Source organism: Amphiura filiformis, chromosome 8, assembly GCF_039555335.1.
Source record: "Amphiura filiformis chromosome 8, Afil_fr2py, whole genome shotgun sequence".
Taxonomy (NCBI): Eukaryota; Metazoa; Echinodermata; class Ophiuroidea; order Amphilepidida; family Amphiuridae; genus Amphiura; species Amphiura filiformis.
The window spans coordinates 67009442-67025030 of record NC_092635.1 but is presented as its reverse complement, the minus strand read 5'-3'; the positions used below and the strand labels follow the sequence as shown (position 1 = coordinate 67025030).

General features: G+C 34.8%; 2 protein-coding genes across 2 annotated transcripts in view; one reads left to right on the top strand and one right to left on the bottom strand.

Annotated features, from left to right (window-relative positions):
* The window catches only part of LOC140159678 (uncharacterized), a 66185-nt gene extending 62511 nt beyond the window's left edge, over window positions 1-3674 (top strand). Inside the window, exons 14-15 of the mRNA XM_072183173.1 lie at window positions 508-585; window positions 3424-3674. Of these exons, the coding sequence (XP_072039274.1) occupies window positions 508-585; window positions 3424-3674 (329 nt within the window). The remainder of the gene's footprint in view (window positions 1-507; window positions 586-3423) is intronic.
* Window positions 3675-11847: 8173 nt separating this feature from the next.
* LOC140159677 (uncharacterized) lies at window positions 11848-12381 on the bottom strand. Its single transcript, XM_072183172.1, has one exon. It carries the CDS (start codon window positions 12379-12381, stop codon window positions 11848-11850), a length of 534 nt encoding a protein of 177 aa, XP_072039273.1.
* Between the last annotated feature and the right edge of the window lie 3208 nt (window positions 12382-15589).

The window sequence follows — 15589 nt, the reverse complement described above, 5'->3', positions numbered from 1 at the left end:
AATGTAGGTCAGAATTTTGTCTATGAAATCTTGCACGGAATTATTATTACTGGTTACAAAACGACATACAAGTGGAGGCCATTTTACTTCAAATTCGGCCAACATTTTAAGCTTACATAAAAAATCGAGACAACCAATATCAAGAATGAATATGCACATTCTTTTATTGACTTGTTTGTAATGTGCGTCGAAGTTCCCAACAAAATCGCCACTTCCAATGAGAAATTATGGCCGTGTTCCCAAAAATCTTGATGCTCCGGATATTGAAAAAAATTTGAAATGTTTGAAAAGTACATTTCATTTTGAGCCAAGTGAAAAATTCAAGCATAATAATGACCCTTGCACTTTCAGCTTTTAGACGTAGTTTGCGTTTTCTCTCTCCGATATTTATTTCCAGAAATAGATAAGTTTAAAGGGGGCTACGTGCATCCCATTTTGCTTCTGAAAATGGCAAAATTGTGTATAACCTTAACTTCTTCTGCTTCAATATCTTCTCAAATCTTGTAGGTTCCCATGCCAAGCTTCTTAGTTCATCATCGACTGTTGCAAACAACTTGAACAACATTCAACGGACCAAACTGAAAGGTAAGATTAATTATTATTGTTGATCGACCATCCTAAAAACTAAAGATTCCAACAGTTTGTACTATTTATAAGCGTGAGAAACTGGGAATTTATTGCCGATAACTCGTATAATACGTTTTTGAAATTCTTTTTTTTAAAGGTCTCTGTATTGAAATCATTAGAATGAGATTAGACACTGTTTAATATTTACGCCGGGAGGGGGGGGGGTCGAGTGGGAATCCTAATTATTTTTTGGATGAGGATCCGAAATTTTACTTAAAAGGGGAATGTTTTAAATGGAGAAAAAGGGAAAATAAGTGGCAATCTGATAACGAGGGGGAATGCGAAATATTTTATTGATGTTTTGTATATCAAAATTCCAACTTCCCCTGGAGTAAAATGTCAGTGGCGTAGATATCTTTTTGACATGGGGGGATGATGTTGGAAAAATTTCTTGGAAGTATAGTGAATCCAGCAGCATTTGGCGACAGAACAAGTTGATGGTACTAATGAAAATTGGTGCAAAATTTGAACAAACTCGCGCCAAGCGCGCAAAAATTTGCACTTTCGGGGCTAAAGTGACCAAATATTGGTGAGAAACATACAGGCGTCAACATTGGGGGGGGGGGGTATAAATTTAATACTCCGTTGGTGAGCGACGGGCGAGTGGTAGTGAGCGACAGGCGAGTGGTATTTCACTGAACGCAAGAAAATGAGTTCTATCTGATTGGCTAGCAATCGATCGCTTAGGTCGCTCAGTAGTCAACTACAAACTCATGTATTCAATTCGATTGAAATCGATTATTCTATTATTGACGAAGATAAAGAGAGTGATAGTGGGTCAATAATGTACATTGTATTGCACCTGGTTTTACCAGCATTCCTTTATAAAATAATTTTCTCAAAGAGTTGAATATTATCAAAATTTTTACAGCGGATTTCAAATGTTTTACATCAAAATTGCAGTTAAACATATCCACAGCAAAATACCGGTCCTCACTAATTAGTTAATTTAATTTCCAGGAAGTACATTTAAACGAAACCTGTGATTTACGTGACAACAAATAAAATTTTCTTACAATAGAAATATCATATGGGATACTGATATGGTAGGCCGCAACCGCCACAACGTGGAGCTGCAACGCGTAGCTGACTTTTTGCTCCGTGGAGCCAAATTGACCAATCATGTTAGAGTTTTTTATTATTCGGAGGTAAAACTGACCAATCAAGTACGACTTACTCATTACGTGAAGCGAATTTAGTCATTAAGAATTTGCCAGACGAGCTTCACGTAGTTGCAAGATATCCTCGATCACGATAGTTATGATTCAAAAAGTAATTTATGAAAAGTACGAACCGACTTATAATAAGATGGACATGCACTCACAAGAAACTCATACAGTATTGTACACAACTATATAGCTAGGCAGAGTGGTGGTAAACCATGCACACAATTCTGCGATCTGCAGTGTATCGCCGGGAGCTGATTTGTACATCTTGCGCGGCGTGGCCTGCGGAATTCGACCTTCAGCAAACCAGTTCGGATTTACTTTATATACTAGTAGTAGGCCATACATACTGTAGTTACGGTACTGCCCGTTTTCCTATACACAATACTCAGTGCGCTCACCATTGACGCGTGACCTAGTGTATGTTAGAAGTATTATGCCATTGCCTATATGACGTCACTGTGTAAAAAATAACCAGCCAATATTTAAAGTATTCTCTGAAATTCTAGAAAATATAGTTTTGTAACATTTCCTAAATTTTTAGCTAATTTAGGTGTTTGGAAATATTGGTACTTTTGTGTTTTAGGAAGGATATGTAAACGACAGATAACACCAAAAAATATGAACAAATTATTTCTAAACCGTGTTAAGTCTGCAAACCATTATGCTTCTCATTTTCAAGAACGCTGGTTAACAATAATCTTTATAATCATTCACCCAACTGAAACTATAATACCAGCTCATTGTTCATTGCGCAGGTAAAACAGACACAAGTGCAGTGTGTATTTAACCAGAGAAGATCTGATGTAACATAGTTGAGCTGTTTTCAATGAGCGTTATCTTGGTTTAATAGCTTTTAATGGGGTTTGAGTCCTTCAAAGGTCGTGGTGAATTCTACTGTAGACATGACTGCATCATGATTATTTTAAAGTCAACAACATTCAACAATATGATCACCGTGATAGTATGACAGTATCAGTACCGTGGGTGTCAGTGATCCTGGCCTGACACAGTTGACTATACACTAATCAAACAAATGAAACAATGGTATTGATCCTGTACAACTGTTTGTGGTTTATTTACATTCGATTCATTTAAAATCCACATAGTAAACATTAATTTTGGCAATAGTAAACATTAATTTAAATAAAATTAATTAATTAATTAATTAATAGTAAACATTAATTAATTAATAGTAAACATTAATTTAATAGTAAACATTAATTTAAAGAGAGAGTTTTCTCTCTCTGGAACGATGATGCATCAACTGGCTCCGCGTAATGAAAAGATCTAACATGATTGGTCAATTTAGCACCGCGAAGCGAAAAGTAAGCTACGCGTAGCAGCTCCACGTTGTGGCGGTTACGGCCAGCCATATACTGATCATGCGAAAATCGTAAAACATAGAATAGAAACAGTGTGGCCGGCTCTCAAAATCTCAAATTGTATGCATAGCCTGAGTCGCACGGCCTATCTCGAACAAAATCACCATGCGTAATTGTTGAAAAACGTGAGGATTCATCGTACTACCACGGCAATTTTTAACACGAAGATATAGGGATGATGACGGTGTGCCATGCAGCATCTTGTTAACAAAAGATAATGATATTCTCCCCACTTCCATCCACAGGAAATACATCAAGCCCATCTCACGAAGCGATTGCTGACTTTGAAACAGAAATTGATGATTTGCTGGACCATCTCGATGTTTCTACAAACGTCTTGAAGAAACGACATCATCAGCATCTTGCTCCTAAAAAATTACGAAAACTTCAGACAAAGCGCCGTTCTACACCGTTACGAAACACCTTGGCACATCACATACAAGAAACACTTGGTACTCGATTAAATAATGTTAAGGGTTTCTTTAAAAACCAATGATCTTAGGAATGAAAGTGTGTGTAGGTTGAGGTTTGACTTCGAAAATGCTCTTGATATGGAGTTATTTTATCATCAGGCTACGTTGACAAACTAAATCCAAGGGTCCACCACACTTTTCTATTCAGATTCTATTCAGATTGATTTGTATGTACTTTGAATTACATTTTTAAAAACCCAATGTGATACTCGATTCTTCAGTACACGCGAGAAGTACCGTTACTTTACAGGCAAAGCGGGCAAATTGGGATTATAAACACATCAAACTGTTTAAAATGTGGTACAAGAAGAAATATATGCTAATATATGTCATGTCCTTTTGATAAAAAAGGGTCTCAAATTGATTTAATGTCGGTGTATACCACCCATTCAAAGACATGAAGTATCGGCAGTTAGTAATATCTTTTTGAAGCCGGGGCTTGTATACACTGGTATAGTGCAATGTCGAAGGCCTCATTCCCCATTGTACCACATTAAAATGCAATATAAATTGAAACCTCTTATTTCCTCCACCTCCACCTCCTCCTCCACCCCCACCCCCATAACCCCAGTTGAAATGTTGGATGTTTCGTTTAGGCGGTACGAACAGAATCATGGTAGTTCAGTGGTTACTGCACTGAAAGTTGTGTATTGTGCTATGTGCCACTGGGCTAGAGCAATTTAACTCAAAAACTAGAATAAGAACCTTTTGGATATATGAGCCTCAATGTGATGTAGACAATATAATGTGTTGTAATTGGACCATAATCTGATCACGCACCTTTAATGGGACATAACATTGCATTGTTATCTTAATTATGTGGATGGTCTTGTAAAACTTTAAAATATAATGGCAAATATGACAGTTTGGTACTAAGCACTTTATAGGACACTTGGCCACATTCAGACTTTTGTTTATCTATATATCTGCTTTTTTACCCACTGGATCCCGGCCTTCCATATCTTTATGGTCAAAAATAGAAAATAGGATATTATGATTCTATGTATAGTTTGTTACCTTTCAGGTAAATTTAAGCCGAATTTATAATCAATCGCGTTGGTAGAAAAAGCGAACCCCGTGCATGCTCAGTGTGCAAATGACGTTTTTGCAAAATCAGCATGAGTGCGACTCGTTTTTCTGTAAAACAATTAAGTACAATTCGGCGTACTGAATGGTGTGGAAATTATTTACTTTCCTTATTTTGTATTTATTTAGAGCAAATATATATATAAAAACCAAAGTTTATTTACAAATAAATAATTGATAAAAAAATGTGGAGAAGTTTAAAGCTTTATAAAGAGTATTTATATGTAGTCAAGTTTCAATTTGTTCACGCATGATGACTTTATAATGAAATTTTTTATACCGTAAAGATTCGCCTAAAGGCGCATATGGGCTCTAGTCACATAACTGGAAATTTGGGCACAAATTAAGTGCTCTTCCTTAATTCTTGTTGGGATTTTCAGAAGAGGGTGTTCTTTATTTGTAGATGAATATTTAAGGTAAAGCAGCCTATATATGGTCGAATCCAACGAAAAGTGTACACGGCATGTTCAGGGCCATAACTTAAAAGTATTAATCAATTGGCATTCGTTTTTGTATTGTGTTTATTCGCCTTGATCATACGCTTCGCGCCATATATAATAAGACCCCTTCTGTGAAAAACTTAGACACGGAGACCCCAAAACATGCTATTTTTACCCATTTTTTTCAAAATATTTCTTAAAATATTTTTAAAAACATCTAAATCAGTTATGAAAAGAAGTCATTGGATTGAATCTAAATTGATTTCCTGAAAGGTGTGTATTCAAAGATTGCCTGTTCAATTTTTCACATATTTGTACATAATTATGAATTGTTTGTGATAATTTTTTGAGTGGTATTTTTTACATTACCTACGAATACAATTTTTCATAGCACTAGATATATCTTTAAAAATGGAAATCACTAATAAATGCGCAATTGATACAAGCTTTGATATGTCCAATACTGAAATGCATTGCATTCGGACATCTTTATTATTGTGTTTAGCTGCCAGAAATTCTAAATGGCACAAAGGTAGGTTTGGTAAAAATATGCATTACCTCCGAATACATGTTAAAAGCTGTGCCATTTCCACAAAGTGAGAGAATAGTAAACAATAGTTAAGCAATAGGTGCAGGGTAACACACTCTTTATTTCTACCAAGTTTCAATAACCTGCGTTTAAATATTTCTGAGATGTCAACAATAAAAGCAAATATTCGTAGGTAAATTTCGGTAACCGAATGTTACCTACGAATACACTTTGACATCATGACAGTATTGTGAAACACCGCCATTCATGCCAATGCCCATATTGGTACATAACGAAGGCCTGTATGTTTGCTATCAAATCATATGTCAATGAAAGTTGCGAATTCACATACATGCCCACCATGCAAAACTGAATACGGCTTAATTGGTGAAAAATATGTACTGAAATAGACGACGGTCTGCTCATTTGAAAGAAAAATCAGATTCAAAGAAGATTAGAAGGGATAAATACTTGGATTTGTCAACTGTCATGTGTGCTTCATTTTAAATGTTTACCGACCTTCTGGTTTCTGAGTAATTTGTGTCCAAATTGATTTATTCGAAGGTAACTTTTGACGTTTTCGCTAAGGTTACCTACGAATACCATGGAAAAAACGACTGTTCTCATTGTCTCATGATCTAGACAACACATGCATGGACCCTGGTATAAAGCTAATTGTAGTTGCCCTCAAACGAAAGGCCACAAGACGTAACTGACTCCAAGATGGACTTCACAAGTCTGCAATAACGGTTTTAAGCGATTTGTGTGCAATTAAGCAAATTAAAGTCACTTTAGTGCCTTTGTTTCTTACTTCAATCCTCTTTCAACCGCTGTGAACCGACATTATTAATACATGATAGGGTCTAAAGTATCAATAAACGCACATAAAGAAAATAATACATTCAAAGTGCTTTATAAAATGAAGTTTTGATTGCGATATCCACCAAAAGTCTAATTCTTACCTACAAATACTGAAATGTTACTTACGAATACAGCATAATACATGACATGTGTAATGAAGTGTCCCTACCAATGGAAATTAATTGTCAAAAACTTTAAGCGGTACCCCAGGACACTATTATTACCCATATACGGATTCATTCAACAATTATTTATTATGTAAAATTGCTGATTAACTACTTGTATATCAAAATGAAGTGGTGGTCAAAATCTTGCTAAAAGCATCAAAAAATTTTGATCTGAGGTAATAGCATTAATTCATTTGGACGTACCATCTGAAAGAGATCTAAAAACTACCCTTTTATTAATTCATTACCATAATAGCAAAATTTAAACCTATAAACTCAATATAGATATTGTTAAATTGCTCATGTTACCTACGAATACCCGGGTTTATTCACCTTTTCATTGTATAAAGCGTTAGGTGTATGCGTATAATTCCCAATATTCTTGAAAACATGTATCATACTCGTTCTTATACAATGTGTAAATTGATTCATACTCATTTGATAAATAAAATACAGAAACTGACCTAAAATTCATTTTCAAAAATAAACTAGCATAAATTGACTAAGATCATATTGATCGCGTTATAAAAATAAAAACAAATATTTTCTGGTTGAGCTAGCATTTTCCTGACACCCTGTGATCTACATTACACGAAAAAAGCGTTAATGGGAATATTCCATTTGTTTTAGGTTGATTAGTATTGCGATAGTGAAAGCATCCTAGTGGTATTCGTAGGTAACATTGGGTTTTGATATCACATTTACTATCACACGTCCTGGATTTATTTTTCAAGATTAGTAATGGCACTTTTGGTTCCTATAAGGCCAATATGTCATCAATCAATGGGCAAAAGGAAAAAATTGTGGAGACATTTTTATTTCGGACTTTTATTTTTGGCCCGTGGACACTTTTGGTTGGATTCGACCATATATGCGTGCCATTATGCGAATCATTACGGTACATTATTTTCTAATTTCAATATGATAATTTGACGCAATTTATGTTCTCTTAAGGGCTGGGGTATGAACGTTTGGACAGTATTTATTGTGGGACTTTAGAGCACATCAGACATATCGAATTGCATTCTGAATACGAAGAATGTCCTTCTGATATCAAATAATTTTGATTGTTTTTGAAATTCGCGATATCGGCAAAAACACATTGATATTTTTGATATTTAACAGTCCTTGAAGTAAACTTTATAAATCTAATATGTACTTTAAGTGTATGTTATAGCTGGGATGAAAAGCTGAAAATCAACTAAAAACTTTTTGACCTTTCGTATTGAAGATATTCATTCTTTCCCCAAAAAACACTATAAAGGGCTTTTTGGGAAAAGAATGTGTATCTTCAATATGAAAGGTATACATTTTCAACTGATCGTCGGCGTTTCATCCCAGCTATATATACACTTTAAGTACATATCGTAAGATTTATAAATTTTACTTCGAGGACTGTTATATATCAAAAAATTAATAAATATCAAATTTTAATAATTTGCCATAAAATTTGTAGTAAAAAAATCTACATTATTTGATATCAGAAGAACATTCTTCGCCCCACAAAAATACTGTCCAAAACCCTCATATAATAGCCTTTAAACATGTTAAAATGAAATTTCTGGAATCTTTCCGGATCTTTCACAATTATATTAAATACGGCGTCAACCTAATGAAGCAATTGCAAAATTAATGTTCACCTAAACAAATGATAATAATAAATTTATGTATTTTTCATTATTTTGCAACATGATTGGTCAATGACAATAAAAACAGTTGATACAAACTTAATTATGCAATTATTGACAACACTTATGTCGAATTGTGTAAAATGAGTCAAATTTAAAAGAATGTTAATAATTGATAATTAAATAACATGTTTACCATGTTTAAAAAAATGACTTGGACTTGATTTTTTTAATTAAATATTGCGAAAAATTACACTAGTGTGTCCTCCCCATCATGGTCGGTGCCCCTCACCAATATGATGACCCACGCTACGCCACTGATGAGACCTAATACTATACTGCGCTAATAAAGTATCCTTACACTTGGAAAAATCATCGCAATTTCAAAACTGAACAATATTGGGGTACATTTGTTTTTTAATAGATGCACTATCTAATCCGGCACATTATCGTACCACATTGAATCCATTGTGACCTCAAGAAGTAAAGTTACAAGCAATTGAGTAGACGAAGGTCCAGTTTGTGACAAACTGGCCTATACAACGCGCACTAAAGATTCCAACAAGCGCAACAAAGACAACACAGTTTCTTCAATGAAGCGTTATTTAAAGCAGTTTTTATTTCAGTTTTACTTCTCTGTACTTTTTGTAACTTTCATTTTATTTGTCAGTTCTTTTGTTTCAGTTTTCTTTTGTTCCTAGTTTTAAAATTAAAGCCAAACACATAAATTAGCAATTCACCACTCTCAAACCAGATGACTAGTCTGTGGAGTTTTGAATAGGCCAGTTTGTCACTTTTAAAACTGGACCTTCGTTTAATCAAATTCTTGTAACTTTGCTTCTTGAAGTCACATTGGATTCAATGTGGTGTCATAATGCAGTCAGACGGCAGGTCACGATCTATGCATTACGAGGTCACAGTTTCTATGCTCGCAATTTCTCAACCCAGTCACCGCACTGATTTTTCCGAAGTTTGCCGAAGTAAAGGCCCATCTTAAAACCATTTTCTGATAGTTATGGAGTAGTCATCAGTTGTGTTAAAAGCCTCAAAAGTATGTTTGTAGGTTTTTCCTTGTCTTATCATGCAAAAAACTGGTATTCATAAAATATTTCTGGAAAATAATTGCGTTAAGATAATATGATAAATTTGAAGGTTTCATGAACTGTGCCCAAATAAACCGTGGACCTGACCGTTTACAACCTTCCCTAGAAAATAACCATAGGTAAATTGCTCATAAAACATTGATCTGTCAGTTAATAACAAAATCAGAAGTGTTCAACAGTTTTCATTAGGACAAAAATGGAAGTGAAAGTATATAAAATTACGACTAGATCGGCTTTTTACGCCATAGAATATTATGGAATCTGCACCCTCATAAACATGACAAAGTCGGGCAGTATCACGATGGATTTTTGTCTAATAAAGCCATTGCGACTTTATGCATGTTTTGTTGTAGCAGGTCTGATATTACACAGTTTTCCGAATACCACGAGTCACTCCGATCGGTTGAATTCACGCGCCTGTATAAACTCCACGCACGATTGGTTCTATGTCCTTGTCTACTACAAAAGCAATATTGATTGATTCCGTGGCTTCCACACAGACGAATTTTGACAAAATATTTTATATGCGTTTTTTTGTTTTTTTTCGTGGATTTGACCGTTTGCAACGTTGATATGATATAATTTTCATGGCTTTTGGAAGGAATGATGTAAAGTTTGTACACTGAAAAAACCAGAAGTATCTGTCTGCTGGAGGTATTCTTTAAGACAAAAAACTACCCGACTTTGTACCCAAAAATTGAGCAATCTGTTTTGTTCCAAAAATCACATTTCTTCACTCATTTTCGCTAAAGTGAAATCTGGTAATGATAGATTGGACCCTTTACAACCAGAAAACCTTTATTATTTGTCATTCGAAAATTAATAGCATTGCAAAATTAAATAAATACAAGGTTATCTCCACTTAATTTGTACAATTTCACAGAGTATAGACCAAGTCAGATGCACTCAGAAAAAAGAAACCAAGGCCTATAATCTGTGACCGGCCGGTTGACTGAATGTGCATGATTACAAATTTACCCCAATATTGTTCAGTTTGGAAATTGTGATTATTTTTCCTACTGTAAGGATACTTTATTGGCGCAGTATAGTTCTCCAAATGGAATATGCCCAACCGTTACTTGCTAGTTTGAATTATATAAAGTATAAACAACATTAACTTCAACATTCAGATACACGCACCTCCCCTCTCCCCTCCACTCAAACACATACAACAAGGTCTTTGTATGGTATAGATACACTCAAAAGATTTAAAGGATCAGATGAATATATCAGCATTTTTGGAAACATAGGATATGATAATATGATGCGTGTGTCTGAATATTGAAATTATTGTTATTTTACTTTATATAATTCTTTTGATAAGTGCATATTTAAAAAATAACCACAACTTCACCAATTTATAAAGTCTAAGCCTTGTATCTTGTAAATTGTGATTTCTATCTTGTAAATTATAGTTTGTATCTTGTTAATTGTAATATGTGTCTTGTTAATTGTAATTTGCGTCTTGTAAATTATTCTTTATGTCTTATAAACTGTAATTTGTGTCTTGTAAATTATAATTTGTTTCATGTAAATTGTAATTTATATCGTGTAAATTGCAATTTGTATAAATAAATAAATAAATAAATAAATAAATTTATAAAGCGCATTATGCCAGGCCTCAATGCGCTGAACAGAGAACTAAACAACTAATACATTATGCAAAAACTACAAAAGTACATATTCTATAAGGCATAATACAACCAATACAAATTAATTATAGAAAACACATTAGAAACATTATAAAGCAGTTACACTTGATAAGAGAAACATAATAGCATATCATATAATGAACAAAAGCATGATAATTATAAACAACACACTAAAATCCAAATCACTACCCGAATCCCCTGAAAATTTGAAGCCCACAGAAATCACCCCGACAGACCAAGGTAGACAACCGTTGACCAGCACATGACAAACAATCGTCCACCCGAGCCAGACAAAAATTTGTCCCCGAGCAAAACACGCCAGAGACTCAAATAGTGATCCAGGTCCCAATGTGAAGACATAATAATTCAAAAACAGCAATTTCACAATATACAAATTAAATATCATTAACAAATTTACATCGATACATATATATATAATAGAAACATTTGATTTAAAAGCGTGGATTTGGCCCGCAGAATCAAAACGCGAAAATAACAAACCCGACCGGCGGGGGCCCTGCTGGAGAGGAGAGGTTGCCAGCACTTCACTCTCAGCGGCTTCATCAGCAAGTCGCTCAATCAAATGCAGCAGGGCCATAAACAAAGCAGAAGTAACACGCATAAATGATAACCCTGGAGAGGAGAGGTTACCAGCACATCACTCTCAGCGAGATGATCAGCATCTCGCTCCTGTGAGATGGAAAACAGGCAGGGTTGAAAACAAAATTAATTAAATATTAAAAAGATGTGTCTTCAGACGACTCTTGAAGGACGACACCGTAATAGAAGAGCGAACTTGAAGCGGTAGATTGTTCCAGAGTGAAGGAGCTGCATACACAAATGCACGCTCACCATAGAATTTGGTTGATGGTCGACTTGTGACAGTCAGAGATAACTTGTTTGATGAACGAAGATTGCGAACTGGTTTGTAGTAAGTGACGATATCGGAGATGTATTGAGGGGCGAGTTGATTGAGAGCCTTGTATGTCATGAGCAAGATCTTGTAAGCTGCACGTTTCTTGATGGGAAGCCAATGAAGCGATTGTAAGACTGGGGTAATGTGCTGAGATCGAGGAGTGCGAGCGACTAACCGGGCTGCCGTGTTCTGAATCAGCTGAAGTTTTGTGATGAAGGAATCAGGAAGACCATAGACTAAGGCGTTGCAGGAGTCCAGCCGAGAGGTGACAAAAGCGTGAACTAATTTGGCAGCAGTATCGTCGTCGATGAAATGACGTATTTGCCCTATTTTCCGTATGGCCGCCATAGCAGACCTGCAGATACTGTCAATATGATCCTTCATGCAGAGGTTGGAGTCGAATATGGCGCCAAGATTCCGTGCACAAGATGAAGGGAGATGACGGAATCGCCTATGACTAAAAACGGTGAAGGCATGTTGACGGTGGTGAACCGAGAACGGATATAAAGAAGCTCGGTTTTGGCGTCGTTTAACACCAGCCTATTATCAACGGCCCATCGCCTCACTTCAGCGATACATTTCTCAAGAACACGGATAGCATGTTCACGATCTTCTGGTTTAAATGTAATGTAAAGTTGAGTATCATCAGCGTATGCTACTGTTGAAATGCCATAGGAAGTAATGATATCTTGGAGAGGAGCACTGTAAATGGTCAATGTATCTTGTAAATGGTCATTTGTGTCGTGTAAATTGTAATGTATGTCTTGAAAATTGTAACTTGTCTTGCAAATTGTAATCAAATTGTAATTTGTGTCTTGTAAATTGTAATTTGTGTCTTGTAAATTGTAATTTGTGTCTTATAAACTGTAATTTGTGTCTTGTAAATTATAATTTGTATCTTGTAAATTGTAACTTGCGTCGTGTAAATTGTAAATTGCATCTTGTCACTTGTAATTTGTGTCTTATAAAATGTAATTTGTGTCTTATAAATTGTAATTTGTGTATTGTAAGTTGTAATGTGTCTTATAAAATGTAACCTGTGTCTTGTAAATTGTAATTTGTATCTTGTAAATTGTGATTTGTATCTTGTCAATTGTAACTTGCGTCTTGTCAATTCTTATTTGCATCTTGTCAATTCTTATTTTCATTTTATCAATTCTTATTTGCATCTTGTAAATTGTAATTTACATCTTGTAAATTGTAATTTGCATCGTGTAAATTGTAATTTGCGTCTTGTAAATTGTAATTTGCATCTTGTAAATTGTAATTTGTATCTTGTCAATTGTAATTTGCATCTTGTCAATTGTAATTTGCGTCTTGTAAATTGTAATTTGCGTCTTGTAAACTGTAATTTGTGTCTTGTAAATTGTAATTTGCGTCTTGCCAATTGTAATTTGCATCTTGTAAATTGTATCTTTTAATTTGTATCCTGTCAATTGTAATTTGCATCTTGTGAATTGTAATTTGCATCTTGTAAATTGTAACTTGCGTCTTGTAAATGACAATTTGCATCTTGTAAATTGTAATTTGTATCTTGTAAATTGTGATTTGTATCTTGTAAATTGTAATTTGTATCTTGTAAATTGTAATTTGTATCTTGTAAATTGTAATTTGTATCTTGTAAATTGTAATTTGCGTCTTGTAAATTGTAACTTGCGTCTTGTAAATGACAATTTGCATCTTGTAAATTGTAATTTGTATCTTGTAAATTGTGATTTGTATCTTGTAAATTGTAATTTGTATCTTGTAAATTGTAATTTGTATCTTGTAAATTGTAATTTGTATCTTGTAAATTGTAATTTGCGTCTTGTCAATTGTAATTTGTATCTTGTAAATTGTAATTTGTATCTTGTAAATTGCAATTTGTATCTTGTAAATTGTAATTTGCATCGTGTAAATTGTAATTTGCGTCTTGTAAATTGTAATTTGTAGCTTGTAAATTGTAATTTGTGTTTTGTAAATTGTAATTTGCGTCTTGCCAATTGTAATTTGAATCTTGTAAATTGTTTTTATTCGTCTGTCCTGATAGAAAAGATAACGCCGACCTTCGGTTGTGGGGGTTTTCTCCCTCGTTTTGTTTTGAAGCGACAATTCCAGATGTAAGCCAGTGACGTCTATCAGTCCTGAAAAGTACGGGGACATTTGGCTTGAATTATAAAAAAGTGGCAAAAAAGAAATGATTGGGTAAATTTGCCAACCAGTGTAGGAAACACGTCCCCGCCCCAGAATTAGCCTTTTGTGATCTACAAAGTGTTCTTCGTGAGGCTATGATAGAAGAAAGAGACAGGAAAAAAAAAACCCCAAAACAAAACAAAAACACTGATCCGTTGCCCTCATTGGACGGTAAGGAACAAGACGATTTAAAGTAGTAGGGAATTCGTCGCAGGGGAAAAATAATAATGTACGCCACAATTAGCAAATACCGTAAATGTTTATCAGCTAATATGTTTATGTATCACGTTAGGATCAATTAGACTTCCTTAACGCAAGAATGCCACGTTATACTTAAGTCTCACTAAACCCATAGGGCATGCACGTTTTACACGTATTTTACTTGCTTATTTTAACACTGATTGTTTAATATTATGATCATACGCCTTTATATTGCAACCGACTGGTTTACTCATTACTCGCTCGACTAAGCTACGACTGTGAAATATTATGCTTTATAGGGTGATCCAAAATATATACATGCCGCCAGTAAATACATAGCCAGGGAAGTATAATTCTTGTTATGATTATTATGCACATGTTTATTTATTTATTTATTTTTTTAAAGTGGCATTTATGTTTCTTTTTTTCGAAACAGAATTTTAAACGCCAACTTGGTATAAATGGTCATAATTATATAATTTTTCCTTCAAAACTAACGAATATAAGCTGCCCAAATCTGTCGATATTGCATTTGATTTTAATCCAGAAAAAAAAGAAGTGGTAGAAAAAGAAACGGATATTTGCTGTTTCACTCTTTCTCTCTCGGACAGTATTCGCCGTAGAAGTGATGATGTAACAGGATTAATTACCATATCAATAGATTAAGCCAATTTAAGTTAAGACAAAGTTTAATTTAGGTTAAGACAAAGTGAATATATCGCACTGCACTATTACGTTCACGCGATACTTCTGCATTGAACCATAGATGTCAAAGATGTCTATGATTTATATACCTGGGTGGAGAGGAGTAATCGAGATAAAGTGCCTTACTCAAGGGCACAACATGATGGAGTCGCCGGGGCTCGAACCCGCATCCTTCCGATTATGAGTCGGAGCCCGTGCTCCTACCGTGATTGCTATACACCAATCCGAGAAGCGTTTACTGTATTTGGCCCTCTATTGACGGCAACACAGATGTACCAGAGCGGGAGATTTAATTCGTAATTCAATACTCATGATTGTGTATTGAATATCACTGTTGTGTACAGTTCCGGGTACAATTCTGTATAGCACACAATAAATAATGGATGGAACCCCCGACCTCGGGACACCGCAGTTTTACATCGGGGACACCGCAGTAATGGCGAAGTCGGATAGGTGTATAGACAGTATTATTTTGCCT

Bases quoted from the DNA above. Each gene is read 5' to 3' on its own strand.
- LOC140159677 (XM_072183172.1), bottom strand. From the start codon at position 12,381: ATGGCGGCCATACGGAAAATAGGGCAAATACGTCATTTCATCGACGAC.